Below are 23,630 nucleotides of genomic sequence, written 5' to 3'. Positions count from 1 at the left end.
TTATTTTCAGTATATTTCTTTGTTGTTGACTATTTGGAATATAACCTGTAATGTTGACAATGGATCATGTGAGGTAATGCACAGCATCATGATTCATTATTGAAGAATGTGATAAATAAATGCTTTGGTTTAGCGTTTTTGAGATTAAACAGTTCTCAGATTTAATTTATCTGAGTGTTTCTTAATTTTAGACTAGTCAGCTAGCATGTTTCCTGTTTATTTTTTATTTCTTTATTTTTAAACTAAAATTCTAATAAGCACGGTTATATAAGATAAAATCGACACACCTATGCATTTCCATGAAGTGGAGTTAACAACCTTTTCCTGTGAGGTCTTTAATCTGTCAGACCTATGATGAACTCACAGAAATGGACAACTCTCCAAATGGAGGATCTGGAACATGGAGAGTGGAATACGGAAACAAAAAAATGTACCATGTCGACCAATTTAAAAAAAAAAGTCAACACGTGGGATTTGGTTGTTTAGGAAGAGGGGAGAGTTTCGGGAGTGACGGTAACGGCAGCGAGACTGAGAGCGAGCGAGCTTTTAGATGTGGGAGATTTGTGACGTTTAGTGTGGAGTGTATACTTAGTGTGTTGTGTTGTCTTGTGTAGTTGTTCTGTTGTGTAGTCGTTGTTTTGTTTTGTGTGTCAGTGAGGGCACTAATGAATGTCACAGAGGCACATTTGCAACGTAAACACTGTCACTAAGTAGAAAACCAGCGGAATGATACACCTCCTGTTGTCAGGCCTGCAGGTTTATCCCTGTGCTGTTCTCCTCTGTCTTTTTTTTTTTTAACACTGGCACACAACATTTGTGGGGCATCTTATTGCAACACCTGATTGTTCTCTCATTTGAGTTTTAGTAACATTTTTAAATGGTTGTACAAAATAAAAAAAGGTCTATTGGCTGCATTTTTAGATAAATTGTTGTTTATGTTTCCAAAATGTGCATTTTATATTTGCATTTCAAGTTATAAAAATTTACTCAAGGTGGCTGTGGTTTTTTTGGGGGTTTTTTTTTTGTTTTTTTAACAGTAAAGAAATACTACTAGGATTTTAAGTTCTTTATGTGATTTCAGATCAGTAATACTAATGCAGTATGTCAGTGAAAAAAACAACTAAATTCAGTTGAGCTGAAAAGAAAGATACCAAACAAGGCAAGGGGAAAAAATAAAATGAAACAATTTGAGGGTGAAATACAAACGTAAACTCAAAAGGAGTCAAAAATGGCCGGTTGTATTTCAGACCTCAGAGGGTTAATCCAACAAATCGTGAAAAATTAGGTTTAAATTTTTGTTCATGACAGTGCAGATTTCTGACATTTTGTGTAATTTAAGCTGTAACAATGTGATTGTTTTCTAACAAAAAACTGTGTGAAATGTAAGTTAGACTTGTGTTTGTAAATGAACCGCCCCATGTTGTGTAGCTTTCTGGATTTTATACTTATTGGGCTACATATTTATTTATTATACAGGCTATACAGTACATAAGATCCAAACTCACATGTTTTATGTAACTAAAGTGTGTAATTATGTGGGCTACAGACAATAATCAAGTTATAGACTGTATTTATATGAAAAATGTGTATACTTACTGCATTTGAATTATTTTAACCATATGTAACCACCTGCACATGTGTTTGAAAAAAAAAAAAAAAAAGGCTTTGATTTTGCCACCCCATTTGATTTCTTTGCCACCCTCATGCCACCCTAAGAAAATTTCTCTAGATCCGCCCCTGCTGCTACCGTCACACCCCGTTTACAGACACTGCAGTTAATCTACCCGTGGGCACGCACTGCACATAATTCGGGTCTCAGCACAGCTGGGAATCAGCGCTATGCATGACCTGCAATCTGGGACATAAAGGGAAGTGGCACAAACAAAAAAAACTAAAACAAGAAAGGTTATTCCGCCCTTACACAACTCACTCTCAGTCATTAACCGCCTTTACGGCTGGACGTACTAACCAAAACAAAATTACAAATCAATCAAGAGAATAAAAAAAATAAAAAATAAAAAAAAGGACAGCAGAGACAGCACAACAACAGCTGAAAAACACAAACAACATTATCGATTAAAATGTTACCCAATAAAATATGAGTTTTATTAAACCATTCAAAAATCACAAAACTTAAAACAAACACTCAACATACCTACAATATTGATCGGTTTCCCTGCGCGCAGTCGATCTAGACCTTGATCAATTCCTCCATTAAAACTCGAAACTAAAAAAAGTCCAACAACACGCATTAAAAATGGGCACCTACAATAATAATTGATCCAAACAAAATGGTAAAAGTTTCTTACCGAACTATATACCCACTCGCACCCGAGTGAGTTAATCACCTCTGGAATTTCCCACAGAAGAGCGCTAACCTCACCCCTCACACCCACTACCTTTTCAAAGCTCCTCTGCTAATCACCTGGCAGAGAGCAGCAAACTGCCAGGTGACACTTGTTACATTCATAAGAACAAGAATAATTTAAGGAGAAGGGAATTATTTCAAAGAGACTCGGGGAGCATAGTTTTTTGCTGATATTTTTACATTTTTGAAAGAGACAGGAATTTTAATAAGAAAATAACGGTGGTACTGTAGGTTTTGATAAAAATTACAATCTAGTACGTGGCGCTAATGCACCTAGAATTTGTTTGCCAACCGCCATGAAACTGAAGAAGAAGAAGGAAAATTACGCCGCTCCATACGTCACAGTGAGGGCGCCGGAAATGTAGTTTTTGGAGGCAGACTCGTCTGACGTTGTGGCGGTAAGTTAGTCTGTGCTGCACCAGACCATGCCCGTTATCGTGTGGGTACCGAGAACGGACAAGAAGGCCTGCTGCCCCGTGCACTCTTGAGCTGGATCACCCTCGCGGCCCACGGACCTCTGGGGCTAACGTTAGCAGCTAGCCGGCGGGAGGCGGGACGAAGAGCCGAAGCGGCTAAAACAGGTAAACGCAGGTGAATTCAGGTAGTTTACCACGGTGGCTACTGGTTCCTTGTCTGCCCATTCCTCTGCTGGTTCAGGTCTCATGTCTCTCGGTCTTTAACAGCATGTTCACACCGACAGGAGCTGCGAACAGAAGCAGCTAACCTTTTAGATTTGCTAAAGGAGGTCCACCCTGCTTGCCTGCACCAGGGTCTCCTTCTGAGGCTCAGTTCAAAAAGAACTGTTATTAATCTTCTGATCTTGTTTGCTGTGATTGGTCAACTCTTGGAAGCCTGCTGAGGGGCGGGAGTTACAGCTTGGGTGTCCCTTCAATACTTTTTATTCTCATCTGTATAAGTTGTTTGAGTCTGATGTCACTGTTTCAGAGGTCATGTTTCTGCACGATGAACTCGGGCCGAAAGTGTCTTAAACTCAGCCTGTCCGGCCCAGCTCCTGCCGTCACTGCTACTACACTGCTGCAGTTCGCCTCCCATGATGCTTTGCTACAGGAGAAGGAGGAGGAGCAGCGTTACCAGCTGGCGGAGGAAGACACCACTGACTCCAGACTCGTCATCACCATGGGTAATGCACACACATGCACATACGCTGGTGGCTTTGTGAGGACCCGTGTCTCTGATGGACCGATCTCTCCATCAGAGGACAGCCAGGAGGAGATGAAGGCTGCCAAGAAGAAGGCCGCCAGAAGGAGGAAGAGGAAACTGGCTGAGGAGGAGGAGCCAAGGGATGGGGCCTCAGAGAGTGAGGAGGAGGCAGGAGTGGAGGTGGAGATTGACAGACAGCTGGATCAGTCACTGGAGACAAAGTCCAAACAGCACAACCTGACCACAGTGAACGTGAAAAACATCATCCACGTGAGTGCCTCCACCCACATGCCTGGAGAGGGTGTGATCACGATTTTTGATTGAATTCAGGTTTTTAAGCCTACTGTCTTTGAAGCAGTTTAATTTGAAGTATTTGTCCATGAAGTGTCATGTGACTTACCCTTTAATGACTTGGAGTAGGATGCCTGTTAGATGGTAACGGCTTATTAAAGAATACTGTCAGTCTTTGACAGTCTTTAGTACATTCAGTTCTCTGAGGTTACTCTGAGCTCTTTTAAAGATATGAAGTGTAACAAACTCAAAGGCTTTCAACAAGAATATGGGAAACTTACAGTTTAAACGTTGGCCTTTGACCCACAGGAAGTGATCACCAATGAGCATGTGGTGGCCATGATGAAAGCTGCCATTAATGAGACTGAGGCTGTCCCTCCATTTGTGAGTCTATCATCCAATCAAAATCAATCATTCACTGCCATCACGTGAGTCCTGACCCTGCTTACAGACTTTCTTTCTTTTCTGCAGGAGCCCAAAATGACTCGATCTAAGCTGAAGGAGGTGGTGGAGAAAGGCGTAGTGAGTCCACTTACAGCAGCCCACACACACACACACACACACACACACACACACACACACACACACACAGAGCACTCTGAACTTTTTGTTTTCTGTCAGGTGATTCCAACCTGGACCATCTCGCCCATCAAGAAAACCAGTGACATCGTCAAGGTAAAGGTCAAAGGTCAAACCTGAAATCCTGACTGCAATCTTTATAAAGTCTTCAGTTAAGTGTAACTTTTTAAAATCATCTGAAAAACATTTGAATCCCTGCATTTTTTCGAAATGTTTTAAAATGACGTAAAAGCTTTTAATGGCATTTTGTCAGCATTTGACTTGAATTCAATTTTTAACACCGTAAAGTGTTTTTTAATCATTTTAAAATTTTCATTGGCATTTTTCATTTATTTAATTTGGAGAAATAGCCATCAAATTAATTCAATTACACATTAATTCAGTTCTTAAATGTTAAACAATTCAGATTTAAAATTCTTATTTTATTTTAGTTACATCTCTAGATATTAAAAACATTTGAAACTAACATAAAATTTAAAAAATGAGTTTGTAATTTTTTCTTTTTTTTAAGTAGATTATGTAATTGTTTTAATTTTTAATGTTAGTATTTTTAAAAATATATATTTTTAACTGTGTTCTTGACGATTTGTAAAAATATACAAACTGCTTTTATACCTTTCTTCATTTTCTCTTGATGAGCCTCATGAGGTAGTCATCTGAAATGGTTTTCCAACAGTCTTGAAGGAGTTCCCAGAGATATTGAGCACTTATTGGCCGTTTTGCCTTCACTCTGTGATCTATCTTGTCCCAAACTATCTCGATTGGGCTTAAGTCGGGTGACTGCGGAGGTCAGGCCATGGCGCAGCAGTCCATCACTCTCCATCTTGGTCAAATAGCCCCAACACAGCCTGGAGGTGTGTTTGGTGTCATTGTCCTGTTGAAAAATAAATGGTAGTCCAACTAAACATAAACTGGATCGGGTGGCATGTCGCTGCAGGATGCCGTGGTAGCCATGTGTGCCTTCAATTTTGAATAAATCTCCAACAGTGTCACCAGCAAAGCACCCCCACCTCACACACATCACTCCTCTTCCTCCATGTTTTACGATTGGAACAATGCATGTAGAGACCATTCGTTCACCTTTTCTGTGTCGGATGAGAAAGACACGGCGGGTGGAACCAAAGATCTCAAATTTAGACTCATCAGACCAAAGCACAGATTTCCACTGGTCTGATGTCCATTCCTTGTATTTCTTGGCCCAAACAAATCTCTTCTGCTTGTTGCTTTTTCTTAGTAGTAGTTTCTTAGCAGCTATTTGACCATAAAGGCCTGATTCACGTAGTCTCCTCTGACCAGCTGATGTACAGATGTGTCTGCTACTGGAACTCTATGTGGCATTTATCCTGGACTCTAATCTGAGGTGCTGTTAACTTGCGATTTCTAAGGCTGGTGACTCGGATGAATTTATCCTCAGCAGCGGTCGTTGTGTGTGCCAGTTTCATCGTAGGGTTTCGTGGTTTTTGCCACTGCACTTGGGGACACATTCAAAATGTTAGCAATTTTCCAGAGTGACTGACCTTCAACTCTTAAAGTAATGATGGACTGTCGTTTCTCTTTACTTAGCTGATCGGTTCTTGCCCTTATATGAATTCTAATAGTTGTCAAATAGTTATGTCCGCTGAGTACCAACCTGACTTGTGCACAATAACACAGTTGGGGACCATCGGTTGTAAGAAGACAATAAATGTCACAAATGAACCCTGAAAAGGCTCACCTGTGGTGAAAACTATTTCAGGTGACTACTCGTGAAGCTCATTGAGAGAATGCCAAGGGTTTGCAGCTCTGTCAACAAAGTTTGTGTCTAACTTTCTGGAATCTAAACTATAAGGCATATTTAGAGTTATTTATTTTGTTTTGCTACATTTCTATATATCCTGCTTTATATATTTGATATCTTCAGTTTGCAGTTATAATGTAGAAAGTAGTTCAAATAAGCAAAACCATTAAATGACAAGGTGTGTCCAAACTTTTAACTGGTAGTGTATATCTGACCTGACTTTTAGTCAGAGTATGAACAGTTTTAAAGCAGGTTAGCAATTTAAAAATAATTAAAAGTAAAAAGAGGCATTTTTAAAGTCCTTTTTTCTCCAACTCTAGTGTTTTTGTAGTAGTCATAAAATGTGATTCTTATTTCTCTGCTGAACGCTGAGACTAACGCTGTAGGATGTGTGTGACCTCCTTTGTTTTCTGTGTGGAATTACAGTGTCAATGAAGTTTCAGCTACATGTGTCTGTCTTCAGGCTCCGCAGTTTGTCGACATCCCTCTGGCTGAGGAAGACTCCTCTGATGACGAGTACCATCCCGAGGAGGAGGAGGAGGACGAGACGGCTGAAGACGTGAGGCTCCAAGCGTCTGCAGCGTGCTGTGATGTTGATGATGACTGGCTACTGATTTTTCATTGGTTGTGTGTCTGTGTAGACGTTCCAGGAGAGTGACATGGAGAGCACAGCTTCGTCTCCTCGAGGGACTCGGCTGCCCCGAGCTGAGGAGGACAGCTCCAGCCCATGGCAGGTCCTCAGAGTGTGATCATCGCTGTCAGTCTGCTGATCAGTCAGAGCTTTAGAAGTGAAAATGTGTGAAACAATCAGTGTTGTCTGGTCCCTCAAACGTCAGATTGTTAGAAATGAACAAATTCAAAAACTTTATTGATGACCAAATGGCAAAACTACTGATCAAATTATTTCTGTTGATCTAATGGTAAAACATGGAGATTTGAGTGAAAACAGGAATATTCCGCAGTTTTAAACACACCGGTTTATGAAACCTGAGTATAAAACATTGTTTTTATTTGCTGATTTCCCTAAAAGCTCTGAGTTTACTTTTTTCTGAACCTGTGAATGGGACACTGTCTACCTCAGGGGTCTCAAACTCCAGTCCTTGAGAGCTTCTGTCCTGCAAATGTTAGATGCATTCTTGGTCCAACACACCTGAATCAAATTAAGGGCTTTGCCAAACTTGATGGCATGCTGAAGAAGTAGCTCAACCATTTGATTCAACTGTGTTGGAGTAGGGATGCATCTAAAAGCTGCAGCACAGTAGCTCTCGAGGACTGGAGCTGGAGAGCCCTGGCCTACCTAAACTTTAAAGCCTGCTTCCTGTCTTCCATCCTATCAGAAGTCGCGGAGTCGGTCCAGACTTGTGAGGGCAAGGTCTGTTTCCATGGGGCCGCCCCCTCCCCCCAAAGCTCCACTTCCTAAACCTGTGACTGACAGGACCTTCCTGGAGAAGCTTCATGCTGTGGAGGAGGAGCTGGCTGTTTGTATGGAGCCCTATCAGGTAACCATGGAGACAATCTGGTCATGTGATGCATCAATATACGATAACGATATAGATCAAAGCGACAGATCATTATGGATCATCTGTGTCGTCAGCCTCTGTCTGAGTCGGAGGATGAGGCCGGTCTCATGGCGTCTCGGACTCGGTCCAAACGTCCTCTCAGGGATGTCCCGCTGGGCCGGCTGGAGGCAGAACTCCAAGCTCCTGACATCACACCTGATATGTACGACTCTAGCTCCACCCACGAGGACAGGGAGTGGACCGATTGGCTGAGAGGGCTGATGAGCTCAGACATGGACAATGAAGGTGAGGGTTCATAACAGAGCAGGGATTAGAGTTCTGACTGGACTCAAACTGATCAAGAATCTTTTTCTGACAGAGGAGTGTGATGACGAGGATGATCCAGAGTACAACTTCCTGGCTGACATTGACGAGCCCGATGTAGAGGATTACCGTGATGACAAGGCTGTCCGCATCACCAGTAAGTACACAAACACACATGTGTTCAGATTTTCCCTGCATTTACAAAGGAGCTGCTCAGTCATCTGTTTAAACTCAGTGCACACGTTCGGGAGGGTGCCTCAGGTGATCAGCCGTAATATCTGAGAAATCAGTAATCAGTGGGCGGCTAACAATCAAAGGTCCATGGATTTTAAATTTTTTTTATTGTATTTTTTTTCCTCTCCTCTCCTCCGGTCTACCCTCACACACACACACACACACACACACACACACACACACTCTGATGGATGCATCAAGGGTGCATCCATAACATGGCCAATATTAAATGTATCATAAGCGAGCAATAAATGTGATTAATACCTGCTGAAGATGATAATTTGTGTTTATGTCCTCAGAAAAGGAGGTGAACGAGCTGATGGAGGAGCTGTTTGAGACGGTATAAAACACCTTCAGGTTACCTGTCTCTTCACCTGTCTCCTCAGTGTCTCTTCACCTGTCTCCTCAGTGTCTCTTCAACTGTCTCTTCACCTGTCTCCTCAGTGTCTCCTCACCTGTCTCCTCACCTTTCTGTGTGTCTCAGCTGAAAGAGGACCTGGCTGGACAGGAAGTGGATGATGAAGGCCATGAGGAAGAGGAAGAGCCACAGGAGGAAGCACAAACATTTCAGATCCACACACCTGAGGAGCAGCAGGACAGGTGCGTAACTAACACACGCACACAGTCGGGTATTCATATATTGTGGGGACATCTAATTGACATGCTTTCACTAGCAACGAACCCTGACCATCAAAAATGAATGCCTAAACCTAACCTAACCTAACCATAACACAGTTGTAACCGTGACATTCCCTAAAAGGCCTTCAAACTTGTGGGTACTGGGATTTTGGTCCGCATGAGGGCTGTTGGTCCCCACAAGTATAGTAAACTTCCAATTTTTTGGTCCCCACAAAGACATGAATACATGCTCACACACACAGATACATCACTGTCTGTGTGTTTTCACATCAGAGAGTGTCCTGATGATGAGGCTGAGGATGGACCAATCGCAGAGCTGCGCACGGTGAAGCAGCAGCTGGCATTGATAAGAAGGAAACAGCTGACTGGAGTGCCACATGACACGCACACAGAGCTGATCGTGTACAAGTTGAACGCTGAGCAGAGGAAATGCCTGCAGCAGCAGCTCCAACAGGTAAACTCTACTCTTTCAGCATGGCGGCTGAGAGCTCTTACCATGCTTTTACCATGATAACAGCAACTGAACTCACCTGTCGTCTTTCTTTCAGCATGTCCAGCTACTTACTCAGGTTTACCTGCTGACCTCACTTGTGCCCAGACTGCACAGCGAAGCGGAGACCTGCCGGCAGTTCCTGGTAACTCACCTGGATGTGTTGTGATGTACTTCCTGTTGTTAATGCACCCATTGAAGCTCACTTCCTGTCTTTCAGTGTGAGGTAGACCTGCTGGCGCAGCGGGCCGAGCTGATTGGTTTGTTGGCTCTTCCTGGTTTCTGTAGTGTCTTCAGAGCATCCAACCTGCAGATGGCGCTGCAGCTGCTGGATGAGCTGCGTCAGGCTCCCATCAGCTACCGGCCACAGCTTCGCCCCCGTGATGCCCGGGGACGGAGTGAGTACAAGTGGGGGCGGGGCTTCCTGATTGATTGACTTGAAACTTTGATTGAAACTTGTTTTTACATGCTAACAGTGCGCTGCTTCCCCGTCATGCCGGCTGAGCTTGCCTGGCTCTTTGCCACACGGCCCGTCTTCATGTACCCGGAGCTGCTGCCTTGTGCTAGCCTAGATCCCGCGCTGTACTGCCCCCGGAGGACAGCAGCCTTCACTCCGGCTGAGGACTGGTGAGCACACACTCACTGTAACACAAAGAGGCCTGAGAAAAACCTTCACCATGCCCTTAGTGTGTGTGTGTGCGTGTGTGTGTGTGTTTCAGTCTGTTGGTGCTCGGCCTCAGGAATATGGAAGGGTCATGTGACCCACCCAAACTGGTGTCCCAGTTCCTGCTGAGGAAATCTCTGGTTCAGGTTCGACGAAGGATCCTGCAGTGCTGCCGGCCAGGTTTTCCTGACAACGTTGTCAAGGTAACGCAGACATACATACACATACATGGTGCGTCCCAATTCATGGGTTGCATCCTTCCAAGCACCTGGCCTTTTGAAAGCGAAAATTATGTATGTTTTTTAATTAGATTTTTTTGGTTTGTGAAGTATCTGAGGCTAAGACCACAGGACTGTAAATACAATATTGTTGGGCTTAATTTCTGTACCCAACAGTAATTTTAACATTAACTAGTTAGCTAATGTTGTTAATGAGACTAGTGTCATTTCAGTTTGGTCATGTAAATATAACATGGCCAATATTAAATGTATTGCATTTAATTAAAAATGTACAGCAGTGAACTTTAACTCTGTTTCAAATAAGAGAGACAAATATTGTTCTTTTAATATATTGGCAATACCAAATTTGTCTGAAAGCTTATTTATATGGGTAAAAAGACAATTTACGAGTTGTGATAACTATGTGTTTGTTAGATAAAATGAAGAGTAGATTGATTTATCGATTTGTCAATTTTGTGAAAAATTTATTTTGATTTTGAGAAAATCATCCCATAACTGTTTTAAGTCATATTGAATAGATATCAGAGCCTTAAACAGACTGACCTGGCAAAAATGATTAAAAAAAACATAACATCCTTATAAATTATAGCACTATACATCAACTTATCCCAAAATACATAAAGCATATAAACATCTACAGCAATATAATTCAACAAACAGCAGTACTACTAATCCAAAACACTCCATGTTTCATATTACTGAAAGAAACACAGACTTTTATTTTCAGGTGCATTCTGCTGCTGATATTTGCGTACTTTAAGTTTCTGAATATAGAACTTTTTACTGCCTTTCATAGTTTTTACTTGAGCGCCCTGAGTATTTTCTTCCACACTGAAAACACTTTGATAGATTTAATGATGACTTTATCTAATAAGAGTGATTTAGGACAGATAATTAGTTATTTTAAGCTTTTTTTTTTTTAAGTAGTCCCTCTCATAGAGAGAACAGTCTGTCTGTTCTCTTCATCTCTCAGCTGGTGCTGGCCCTTCCTCACACACTGCTGAATTTGTCCTGTATCATCAAGGGTGGAAAGCCTCGGTCTCAATCAGCTGTCCCTCAGAGATGATCGCAGATGATCTGAACACTTGCAGTTCTCAAACATGGAAATCAAATGTGTGCAAAGCTACAGGATTAAAACACAAATTTAACATAGCAGCTCATTTAAAAAAAACACAGACACCACCAAACGGAGCCAGCAAAATAACCAAACTAACATTAACAGTGCTGTGAATCCTGCTAGTACTGTGATATTCAGGTTTGAATATCACAATTTCTGTAAAATTAAAGTCAATTTTTGAACAATATGCCTTTTAGAGTAAAGGCTTTAAAAGCAAGTGGAACCTCACTAGTACTAACATCAATTCAATTCAATTCAATTTTATTTATATAGCGCCAAATCACAACAAAAGTCGCCTCAAGGCGCTTCATAGATAAAGACATGCTGTGGAAGAGAGACAGAGGTTAATAACAGATATGATTCAATGCAGAGAGGTCTATTAATACATAGTGAGTGAGAAAGGTGACTGGAAAGGAAAAACTCAATGCATCATGGGAATCCCCCGGCAGCCTACATCTATTGCAGCATAACAAAGGGAGGATTCAGGGTCACCTGGTCCAGCCCTAACTATATGCTTTAGAAAAAAGGAAAGTTTTAAGCCTAATCTTAAAAGTAGAGATAGTGTCTGTCTCCCGAATCCAAACTGGAAGCTGGTTCCACAGAAGAGGGGCCTGAAAACTGAAGGCTCTCCCTCCCATTCTACTTTTAAATACTCTAGGAACAACAAGTAGGCCTGCAGAGCGAGAGAGAGGTGCTCTAATAGGGTGATATGGTACTACAAGGTCATTAAGATAAGATGGGGCCTGATTATTTAAGACCTTGTATGTGAGGAGCAGGATTTTGAATTCAATTCTGGATTTAACAGGAAGCCAATGAAGGGAAGCCAAAACAGGAGAAATATGCTCTCTCTTTCTAGTCCCTGTCAGGACTCTTGCTGCAGCATTTTGGATTAGCTGAAGGCTTTTCAGTGAGTTTTTTGGACATCCTGATAATAATGAATTACAGTAGTCCAGCCTGGAAGTAATAAATGCATGAACTAGTTTTTCAGCGTCACTCTGAGACAGGATATTTCTAATTTTAGAGATGTTGCGCAAATGGAAGAAAGCAGTCTTACATATTTGTTTAATATGTGCGTTGAAGGACATGTCCTGGTCAAAAATGACTCCAAGGTTCCTCACAGCATTACTGGAGGCCAAGGTAATGCCATCCAGAGTAAGAATCTGGTTAGATACCATATTTCTAAGATTTTCAGGGCCGAGTACAATAACCTCAGTTTTATCTGAATTAAGAAGCAGAAAGTTAGCGGCCATCCAGGTCTTTATGTCTTTAAGACATTCCTGCAGTTTAACTAATTGGTGTGTGTTATCTGGCTTCATGGACAGATAGAGCTGGGTGTCATCTGCATAGCAGTGAAAATGTATGCTATGTCTTCTAATGATACTGCCTAAGGGAAGCATGTATAATGTAAACAGAATTGGTCCTAGCACTGAACCCTGTGGAACTCCATAATTAACCTCAGTGTGTGAAGAGGACTCTCCATTTACATGCACGAATTGGAGTCTATTAGATAGATATGATCACTAATGTCACATAACTTTGCCGACATGTAGCTAAAAGTAATGTTTTCATGTTCTTCAGTATTAGAACATTTGTGTCGCTGCATAAATGAGTACTTATTTAAAAAGTTTATTCTTCGACCGCTCCACTTGAGCTGTCCATTATTTTTTCGAAAAATGATCTGCTTTATCACACCTCTGTACATAAAAACACACAGTCCATCTGTCTGTCTTCTGCAGACCTTCAGGTACCAGCGGCGGGTTCTCCCAATGCCAGTGGCATGTCGTCCCGTGAATTTAGCAGACTGGCGACCTCCTGTGGAGAGAGAGGAGAGCGTCATGCCTCTGTGGCTGCTGGTAGGAAGGCTGCTTGTGTTTCCTTTGTTCCTCTCTGCATTTTTCCTGCCCGTCTTCTCTTCATGGAAAACTAGTTCCAGAATAAGCACTGATGACATGGTGTCAAACAGTTGACCGAGGAGACCCAGGTGACACTGGAGAGATGAAGCAGGTGCCCAGGGGAGGTCTGGGAGTCTCTGCTTAGACTGCTGCTCCATGGAATGGATTATAAGAGAAGAGGGAAATAGCAAACGTAGTTAACTGGTCAGTAATCAGCCTTGTGGTCCTCCCACTGTCTCCTCGGTGTTATCGTGCAGCTCAGGAACCAGTTCCCCATCAGCTGCAGGTTTTCCCGCTGTTGCAGTGTCTCCCTCTGTGTAATCTGAGAAGCACTAGTTCTGATAGGTATGAGGTTCACTTAGAGGTCATAAAAACGAACGGTATTTTAGATTCTGAAGAAAGGATGTGATGAGGATTAGCTGATGCTGCTGACACAGACCGTTTGTGATGGAAACAAAACCAACTGTGACCTTTGAACTTTTAGCAAACCAAACAGAGAAGTTCCACACTTTATTTCACACTAGATCCTCCTGCAAAAATAGAATATTTTCTTTGAACTACCAAAAAATCTGTTTTGTAATTGGAGCGTTTCTGTGACTTATTGCAGCAACTTTTCCTTTTCTAATGTGGAATCTTGACACACTTTGTTGAAACTGCAATTGTGTTTGTTGGGATGCCTCAGCGATTAAGAATGTGCTTAGGCTGATTTTACAGTGAATCAGAAGAGAACACTGCTTTCATGTGTGTAGTTTGAAGTCTGAGTATGTATGTGTGTATGTGCATATATAAAACCATCTCTTTTCTGTCTTCAGCGCTCTCTCCCCGTCATCTACCCAATCATTAGGCACTATAATAGCTCCGCCTCAAACATCCCAACCCCCTCCAGCTCCTACAGCGTCCCCCCTGGGACCCGATACCCACCCCGCCTCCCTCAGAACCTGGACTTCAGACGGATCGGCTTTGTATTGCTGAATCAAAACCACAACCCCCCTCATCCCCCTGACTCTGCCCCCTCCGCTCCCACTCCTCCTCGAGTCCTCCTTCACCGCCTGCTCCTGACCAGGACCGATTCCCCCACTGACATTTGCACTGCCACTGTGTCCATGGCAACCAGAGATCAAATTAGACGATACAGTCAGAAACTTGCAGCCCTGAGGAGGGGGAGGGAACACAAATTCTTTACACCTCCTTCCTGCGATGACCCCACCTCCCATCAGGTGACAGGGGATGATGTCATCAGAACTGATGAAGAGGAGGAGGAAGAGGGCGACATCATCCTGGTTCTGTCTGAATCTTCACCCAGTGCTGCAGGAAGTGTTGCTGTCAGTGACGATGTGCAGGAGGTGGGGTCAGAGAGTAAACAGGACGGAATCTTGACACCACCTAGAGGAGCAGAAGAAGACAGTGGTGATCCTGATGAAGATGGAGACAGAAAAACTCAGCAGGTGAAACCTTTAGTGGCCAAAGTCAGCTCTCAGTCAATCAACCAATTAATATCTGCAGATATCTGACTTCCTGTTTGGTTTCAGCCACTGTCAGAAGAAAGTGATGAAGATGATCAGAGAGAGTCAGAAGACGTGCTGTTCGCTCATGATTATCTCTACAGGGTGAGGCTTTAATTCTGGAATTGAATTGTATTTAGCAAGATTGTGTAACCGCAGTTGTTTGTATTTCCTGTTACCTGGTCAGGTTTATGAGGCGGTGCAGATGTATCCGGGCTTGTGGGAGGAACTGATGTGTGTGTTGGACGAGTTCTCAACTGCTGCAGTTGATGTCCTGTATGACAGAATAAGCAGCGTTCTGCGGCCGTGGCCTCAGCTGCTCAGAGACTTTGCCGCCTTCCTGAACCGCAGACAAGCTCGCCGCTGTGGCCTGGTGGGTGACATCACTGTGACCTCGCAGAGGTGTGCTGTGACTTAGGTGCAACTCATCAGCTCTCTTCATCTCCGCAGCTTCTGGAGCAGCAGCTATTTGAACGCAGTCGAGTGTTTCTATGGAAACTGAGATGGAGCCTGGGAGAAAGCTCCTCACTCTACCAACAGGTGGTGTCAGTACTGCAAGGAAGCTCTGCCCCTTTACCTGAGGACATAAACAAGGTAAGGTAGATGACATTTGACCCCTCAGCTGATCTGACCTGAGGAAATCTGTCAATTAAATCTGTCTTCTACTGATAAAATAATTAAACACTGATTATTTTCCTCCGGAATGATGGGTTTATCAAGTTATTGATAAAAAATGGAACAGAGAGAGACCGAAGTCTGATCCTCTCTTTGTTTTGTCAGCTCTCTTCTTTGCTCTGCCATCATCCTGACCTGCAGCAGGAACTCCGCCAGTTCTACCAAGAGTTCCACACCACAAACTCTGCTGCCCAGAGTTCCCCTGACGGGAACCAAGGCACCGACAGAGAGGAACAGGATGAGGGGCAGCGGCAAGCGGTTTGTGCCAAAAACATCACTTTGACAGCCACTGGGGAGAAAGTCGTCATGTGGACACGGTCAGAGAAAACACTAAAGAAACATTATAACGATGAAACATCATTTCAAGGTTCTGAAACTACTAGAGACAAAAAACTCCAGTGTCCTGAAAAAGTGTTGGCAGGCATTATTCAGATGTTGTAGAAAATATCAGAAAGTCATCAATAGGTGTTGCACCAGCCACAATCACACATTCAAAATCTGTGTTGCATAAAACATTACACACCCTGCAAATGTTCACGTGCTCTGGAAACGTGTTCTAAAAACAATATTCATTAAATGCTCCATAAAAAATCCTTAAGGAATAAAAATGAGACGGAACATCTGTAAACCCAAAAAATAAAACTTCTGTAGCATACATCTTCTAGTAGCAAAGACATTTGTATTGTATAAAACTGTAAATGTTGTAGAAATGTTTCATTTGAAATGTTCTACAAACATAAACGCTGATCTTGAAACATTATGAAAATAAAATGAATTTAAGCATCGAAGCTTTCAGAGCCAGATGTTTTAAGATGATTCTAAAAGTAGCATAAGAAAAGAGGAAAAACTAACTCTGATTGTTCCTGTTCCAGCGAGGTGGACCGAGCTATCCTGACTGCCTGTCAGGAGAGGGGAGCCACCTGGAAAACGTTTAGACAGGTGTCTACCCACCTGGGAAACAAGACTGCCCAACAGGTGAGATGAGGCAACGCCTCAGCATGCAAGTGTAGAGCTCTGAGCTCTGTGTTTTTCTTCTAAGTATTAAATCCGATGTTTTCTACAGGTACGCCTTCGGTTCCTCGACCTGATGAAGCTTTTCCACTCTGCAAAGTCCACTTCCTGTTCCTTTGAGGCACAGCCAATGAGCAGGCAAGATGCTCCAGACTGAGTCCTTGACCAGTTAGAGACCTGCAAATAGACTACAGAGTCCAAAATGATGCGAATCCACCGCTGTCCGACTTTGAGAATCCAGAGGAGTTTATTTAGATGAAAGAATGGAGTCTTGCAGGAGGCGCTCTGCTCACCTCTGCCAGACTGTTTAGAGAACGTGTCTAGAATGTGTTGAGACGAGAGGATCAAAGAGTTCCATTCTAGATCAGAGATGATGAATGATTCAGGATACATGTGAACCTCCTTGGCCGGCCTTTGGTTCTGGACTTTAGGTTTAGAGACTTAGCTGTGGATTTAAAATCTAGAACCAGTTAAAAGTTCTACAGCCTCAGGATAACACCCCCCTTCTACAATCTGGGTGATGATGGATTCTTCAGACCTTTTTTCTCTGGAGCAGATTTGAGGCTGATCAAAGAGTTCATTTACAGGACTGTAGCTTACTGTGAAAGAGTTCAGAGACACTTGCTGTTTATACTTCAACTCCGATTTGTTGACCAATCAGAGCAGAGCTTTATTTAAAAAATATTTATCATTAATTTATCTCCTCTAGAGAGGGAGGGGCCTCTGTGGTCACATAATACAAAGAAGGAAAGTAGAAACCAGCTCCTGTTGGCTTAAACTGGGTCATGTGACCTTGGTGAGGGGCCCGTCTTCTGGTTTCCCATTATGCTCTGCGTTGAGGACACCTCATCACTCCCATGATTCCATGCTCTCATGTTGGTGAAGGAGACATTGTGTGAAGGTTTTGTACAAATGTTTATTCACATTGAATGAAAATAACTCATTAAAATTTTTTTACTCCTTAAAAGTGTTTGTAAACAAAGTGTTTGTTTGTGAAGGCTAAAGAAAGAAATCTTTAAGCTTTAGGGAGGAAAGAGAGTACTGATATAATGAATTGCCCCCTCTATTGGAGAAATGAAAAGAGCTCTGGGTAGCACCAGGATAGTGCTCCAGGGAACGATGAGGTATGTTATATTATATTGAAACATTTAAGTAATGTAGCGTTAAATAAATTGTTAATGTTATTTAATAAGATATGACAAGTAGGGCTCTTGCCATATAGATGCAAAAAGGCAATAATTATGCCAATAAAGAAACCTGGAAAAGGCCATAGTAATCCTGGGAAATATAGAACCATTGCTTTGACTTTCAATATGTGTAAATTGATGCAAAGGATGGTGAATGAGTGGTCGGCGCAATTTTTAATCAAGAAATATAACAGCGCCTTATCAGAGTAGTTTTCGTAGCAATGGATCCTCTTTTATGTCTGGAAGATGATATTAAGAAAGCTCAGAATAATAAAGAAATTGTAGTTGCTATGTTTGTGGATGTAGAAAAAGCATATGATATGCCTTGGAGAAAGGGTTTACTGATTAAATTACATCAGTTAGGAATAGGAGAAAATATGTTTAGTTGGTTAAGGGATTTTTTTATGTGACAGAACTATTCAAGTTAAAATAGGATCACGTTTCAGAGCCAAGAAAAATAGAAAATGGAACTCCTCAAGGAAGTGTAGTAAGCCCAATGTTATTTTCAGTTATGATCAATGGTATTTTTAAAGATATGTCTGTAAATTACTTTTTGCTCATGATAGAGCATTATAGGTAAGGGCGGGAAATGTAGACCATCTCATTAAGAAATTCCAGGAGGGGATAAGTAAAGTGGAAAAGTGAGGTGTAGAATGGGATTTTTACATTTTCAGTTGAGAAAACTAAAGTCATGTTTTTCACAAATAAAAAAAAAAATAGGAGAAAATAAACAGTTTTACTAGTATGGGAAGGGGCTAGAAAGGTTTGATTGGTTTTGGTTTTTGGGTCTAGTTTTTGATAAGAAATTAACTTGGAAAAATCACAGAGCACATTATGGGTAAAAGTAAAAAGGTACTTAATATTATAAGGGGTTTAGCAGGGTTGACATGGGGTGCAAATTTTGATGCCACATTAATTCACTCAAGAATAGATTATAGGTGTATGGTATATTGGTCAGTGGCTAAAACTTGGATATTATCCAAGCTCAACCACTGAGACTTTAAGCAACACCGGTATGTGTCCTACAAGTAGAATCGGGTGGAGTGCCACTATATTTTAGAAGACAAAAGTCAATGGTAAATTATTGGATACATTTGAAAGGTCATAATAAAAGTCATCGTGTTAAGAAAGTGTTACAAACTGTTGGAAAGAGGAAAAGATTTTAAAAATAGTTTTGGGTGGATTGGGGATAATATGACAAAGAATTTAATCAGACAGTATTGTGGCCTTTAAGGTCTGCATGGAAATACATTAATGTAGATAGATCATTATCAGATATTAAGAAGACATGAATTACAACAGATATTTGTCAAGAATTGTATAATAGTGTGGAGAATAAGTACAGTGACTATTTGCAGATTTATAAAGATCCCAAAACTGAAACAGCTAGTGTGGCAGTTGTCATTCCTGAATAAAATATATAAACTTCAAGAAGAACATAATTTTTTTTAGTATGAATGCGGAGTAGAGTTATATGCCATATTATTTTCCTTGTTTCTTATTTTTCTTGTATTTTAGCACACCACTGTTGCTTGTGAAGCTTGCACACAAGAATCTCGGTCACATGTGCTGTACCAATGTACCAGTAATGTGACGTGACAATAAAAGTGATTTGATTTCATTAAAAAGGTGCTCACAAGGAGATGGCTCAAGCCTGAGCCACCAACAACTGAAGACTGGATATCTTCTGTACAAGAGATGTATACAATGGAAAAACTGTCCTTCTCAGAACAGTTGCAGAGGGATACCTACTGCAGAATATGGTCTAAGTGGACAGAGTGAGGTGTGATTTTCTATGAACTTTGGCGCTTTTTATGCTGTTGCACTGATTTAAATACTCACACTGATATGGTGATGGTAACTCAGTTTTAAAAAATACCTGTGGATGTAACCCTAGGCATTTTCTTAATAGCAGTTAACCAGGTGTAATAACTCCACGGCAGAACGGTCCACATTTTAAATGCTTTTCAGCATACTCTTAATTTACCACTTTCAAACACACTTTTATTCCGGTTGCTGTACACTCACAGGTGGCTGCAGGTCTGCAGCTGCCAGCCACACACACTAACAACAAATGGTAAATGGCCTGTATTTATATAGCGCTTTACTAGTCCCTAAGGACCCCAAAGCGCTTTACATATCCAGTCATCCACCCATTCACACACTGGTGATGGCAAGCTACATTGTAGCCACAGCCACCCTGGGGCGCACTGACAGAGGCGAGGCTGCCGGACACTGGCGCCACCGGGCCCTCTGACCACCACCAGCAGGCAACGGGTGAAGTGTCTTGCCCATGGACACAACGACCGAGACTGTCCAAGCCGGGGCTCGAACCAGCAACCTTCCAATTACAAGGCGAACTCCCAACTCTTGAGCCACAATCGCCCCTTACAACAACGACAGTCAGGAACAACTTTTAATGCAGGCGAGGCGTGATTGCCAATGTTGTGCAGGTGTGTCCATCGTCCCTGCAGCGGCACCGCAGCCCCGCCGCACCAGCATTTCCTGATCCAAGTCTGGGTGTGTTCACATTGGAAGAATCTAACCAAACACAGTGTACTGTAATAGTGTACTGGCAGCTGTGCAGCTAATTTTTTTTTTTTTTTTTTTTTTTTTTTTTTACAAGTGGCACACTATCTTTTGCTTGTCTGTACAAAGAATGTATTATCATATATAATAAAATATAAAGAGCTTCCACACATAATAGAGAATGAAATTAACACAACTGCTACAGATAACTCAGCATTGTGAGAGAAAAGGCACTCTATAGTTTAGTGTTAAAAGTGCTGTAAAAATGTGTGTAAACTCGTTGGTTAGTAAGACTGGAAAAGAGCTGCCATATTAATCAGGTTTAGACTATTTGAAGGAAGAAGAAAAATTGTGAGACTGTTTGCAGTATAAAGGTTAAAAAATAGAAATAAATGGATGGATGTTTTCCAGAAACTTGTCTAACTTAACTAACAGCTAAGTCTATTAGCAGCAACCAACCCGGTGACGTCCTATTCTGTATTGGCACAAGATGGTAGTAGACATGTTCTAAAAATGACAAATTATACTTGCACTATTCCAACATGTTATTAATTATTGACATGACATAACACGTTATTAATTAATTTAATAATTAATTAAACTAAATTAATTGAAAGATTTTCTTTCATTAAAAAACTGTTATACTTAAAATTATGACTATTTCTTGCATTACTTTTGAGTATAAAAGTATAAAAATGGCTTTTAATCCTAAACAGTTAGTACTTTTGTTAAAACTGATGAATTAAAGTTGAAAGTCTACGTGTCTTGTTTGATTTACACTCTATTGTGGCACTCATTATTACATTTAACCTACAACGACAAAACCAACACTTAGATTAAATTTACTACAAACCATTATACCTATTTAATTTTAACAACTCAAATGTTCTGACAAACACACATTTGTTTCATTTTCTGATATGAAAGTTTTATTTTCAAATTAAGAAGAAAATTATGTAAGATATTTAGAGTGTCCAATCAAAGTGCACGTCTTTGCACTCTGAGAGGCCCCACAGAGCTGCCATGCTGCTGTTACAATCCTCCCTACAAAAAGAGTCATTCAAAATCACTATATGGTGGACAGAGTCAGGTTTTAAAACCTGTCCTGTGGTCTGATTATCTAATCAATAGTACAAGGCAAAGACCCTGCGGTTTGGGGGGAAAAAAAAACCCTGACAATCAGACCACCCCTATGAGCAAGCACTTGGCAAGGAAAAACTCCCTTTTAACAGGGAGAAACCTCCGGCAGAACCAGGCTCAGTGAGGGGAGGTCTCCTGCCACAACCTGTGTTAAATGACAAATAGTTGAAAGTGTAGCAAATTTTTTGAAAGGAGGTTTGTAAATTATGGAACATTATGAAGCTACCCCAAAAGGTGGAGTCTGTTCATCTGGACATAGCGTTTTCAGTGGGAGGCGTTTTCAGTGGGAGAAAACGCCTCCCACTGAAAACGCTACGTCCAGATGAACAGACTCCACATTTCGGGACTGACTTACCTGGATGATTGTGCATGCATTAAGTAATTGTGAAGATAATTATTCTGTTTCTGATTCACTGCTTATGCAGCAAAAGAACCTCCTCAAACTACTAAAAAAAGAAGAGAAGGCCCTAATGATACGGTTACTTGGCCTGTCTTCCTTCAAAACACGTACGAACTCCAAAACAAAAGACAACAGAAGTGCTCCAGAATGCTAGATGCAGTGTTGAGCTTTTGTTACCTAGAGTCTACACAAGCCAGGAAATACCAACGACCGGATTTGGTGTGTGGTAGTAACAGGTAAATGAACATTTTTTTTAAAAATTAATTATAATTTTATATTATTGTTAATAATAAATCAATTAAAGTAACAAAACAACCTGAAGAGCTGGTTCGGAGCCGAAAGAGCCGGCTCTTTTTAGTGAGCCGGTTCTCTAAAAAGAGCCAGAAATCTCATCACTACAGTCACGACTGACGACTGCTGGGCAGGGATCTTTTAAAAACAGCCACCTGATGAGGGGACCAATCAGCTGCCGCCAGCTCTCTAATCAGGGAGGACCTGTACATTATTTGGTGTTCTGGCCTCTAGTTTAAATCACTGTCTTCTCCGTTTTATGTGTTATATTCTTTATGTCTGTCTCTCAGTGTGAAGTTTGCGTTTTTGTGATTTGTTTCTTATTTCCTGTTTTATATTGATAGTCCCAGTCCTATGTCAGTGTATCCAATTTTACCTCCCCCTGTCTCATTAGCCCTAATCTCTCCCAGCTGTCTCCCTCCTGTTTCCTGTTCCCTGATTACTCCCTGTGTATATAAGCCCTGTGTTTGCCTTTGCTCTCTGTCGTGTTGTACCCTCAACGTGCTGTGTGTTTTGGTTCAGTCTCCTGTTTAGGGGTTCCTCTTCTAGTGTTTCAGTTCCTCTGTTCAGAGTTTTGTTTTTTGGTGAGTTTAATTTACTAAGAGGTTTTTTCCAGCAATAAAGCTGCGCTTTGAGTTTTACCTCTGTGTTTGAGTCCTGCTCTTGGGTCCACCTTTCCTGTCTGCCTGCCACACAGCCCTCCATGACAGAACGACTCGACCAGTACATGGACCCAGCAGAACTCACCCTGTCTGATGAGCTTAAGGAGGATATAATTTATTCAGTGAATAGATTATGTGACCTGTGGCTGAATCATCCAGAGGAGTTTCAGCGTGCTGTACCCAACCAGCTACAATGACTAGTTTCTGGTCTCCCCTGGCTTTTGGACTCGCTTCACCCACTCATACAGGAATTTTTCCTTAATGAGCTTCATCTGCATCCCCCTGCCGCTACAGCTTACCCACCCAGCTCGGAGAAGGATGTGCTGCCCGGCCTGCCGGACTTGGAGTTGCCCGGCTCACTGGAGCCACCACCGAAGTTGAAGCGACGGCGATGTTTTTTGTGAAATTCCAGACTCATCAAGAGGATTTAACCCTGTAAGACCCAACCCATCAAAAAAAAAATGGCCAGAAAATTCCGATTTTTTTTTAATTTATTTTTTTTGGAACTGAGATGGTTATTATGTATATATTGTGTTATTCTTACTTAGTGTATTGTCTTTCTTTGTTACTGTTTGTTTATACTGGAGCACTTTAACCAAAAATAATTTCCCCTAGAGATCAATAAAGTATTCTGATTAACCATTCTAACAAAATCCACAAAAATGTTTTTGCTGTATGTATATTTTTGTTTATCTTTTATTTTTGTATTGCACTTGATACATTGGGCATTTTTGGCACGTTTTGTTAACAATAATGTTAATTCTAGACAAAAAAGGAGTTTTTGAAATTATGGCAAGTATTTATCATGTTGATGAGATAGCGGTCTCAGAAACTCATGCATCAAAAATAGGATACAAAGGGCATTGTAGGGTTAAGGAAATAGAAGCGATGTAGCAGTATAAGCCAAGAGAAGGCAGTAGTACAACTGTATTGAATGCAAGCTGCCATTAAAAACGAAA

At 41.5% G+C, this 23,630-nt stretch overlaps 1 protein-coding gene across 3 annotated transcripts; it reads left to right on the top strand.

The window, feature by feature from the left end:
• Nucleotides 1-2,435: 2,435 nt before the first annotated feature.
• gon4la (gon-4 like a) lies at nucleotides 2,436-17,429 on the top strand. 3 transcript variants are annotated; one of them, XM_085445721.1, is made up of 26 exons: nucleotides 2,436-2,949; nucleotides 3,314-3,509; nucleotides 3,585-3,799; nucleotides 4,130-4,204; nucleotides 4,292-4,342; nucleotides 4,442-4,495; nucleotides 6,640-6,735; nucleotides 6,818-6,910; nucleotides 7,514-7,675; nucleotides 7,771-7,981; nucleotides 8,055-8,156; nucleotides 8,533-8,573; nucleotides 8,718-8,833; nucleotides 9,146-9,326; nucleotides 9,421-9,507; nucleotides 9,583-9,760; nucleotides 9,839-9,989; nucleotides 10,082-10,229; nucleotides 13,119-13,235; nucleotides 14,087-14,719; nucleotides 14,804-14,881; nucleotides 14,964-15,149; nucleotides 15,227-15,370; nucleotides 15,557-15,768; nucleotides 16,324-16,426; nucleotides 16,515-17,429. In XM_085445721.1, exons 2-26 carry the CDS (start codon nucleotides 3,332-3,334, stop codon nucleotides 16,617-16,619), a joined length of 3,717 nt encoding a protein of 1,238 aa, XP_085301847.1. In that variant the 5' UTR covers nucleotides 2,436-2,949; nucleotides 3,314-3,331; the 3' UTR covers nucleotides 16,620-17,429. The 3 variants fall into 3 exon arrangements, with proteins under 3 accessions (XP_085301847.1, XP_085301846.1, XP_085301848.1); XM_085445720.1 differs by lacking the exon at nucleotides 2,436-2,949 and having other exon boundaries at nucleotides 2,956-3,509; XM_085445722.1 differs by lacking the exons at nucleotides 2,436-2,949; nucleotides 3,314-3,509; nucleotides 3,585-3,799; ... (2 more) ...; nucleotides 4,442-4,495; nucleotides 6,640-6,735 and having other exon boundaries at nucleotides 6,860-6,933.
• The last annotated feature ends 6,201 nt before the right edge of the window (nucleotides 17,430-23,630 follow it).

The sequence above is a fragment of the Copadichromis virginalis genome, linkage group LG22, assembly GCF_057382275.1.
Source record: "Copadichromis virginalis isolate Kocher_CV1m ecotype Utaka linkage group LG22, C_Virginalis_male_GT1.1, whole genome shotgun sequence".
In the NCBI taxonomy this organism is placed as follows: domain Eukaryota; kingdom Metazoa; phylum Chordata; class Actinopteri; order Cichliformes; family Cichlidae; genus Copadichromis; species Copadichromis virginalis.
This window is presented reverse-complemented; position numbering and strand designations above follow the sequence as displayed.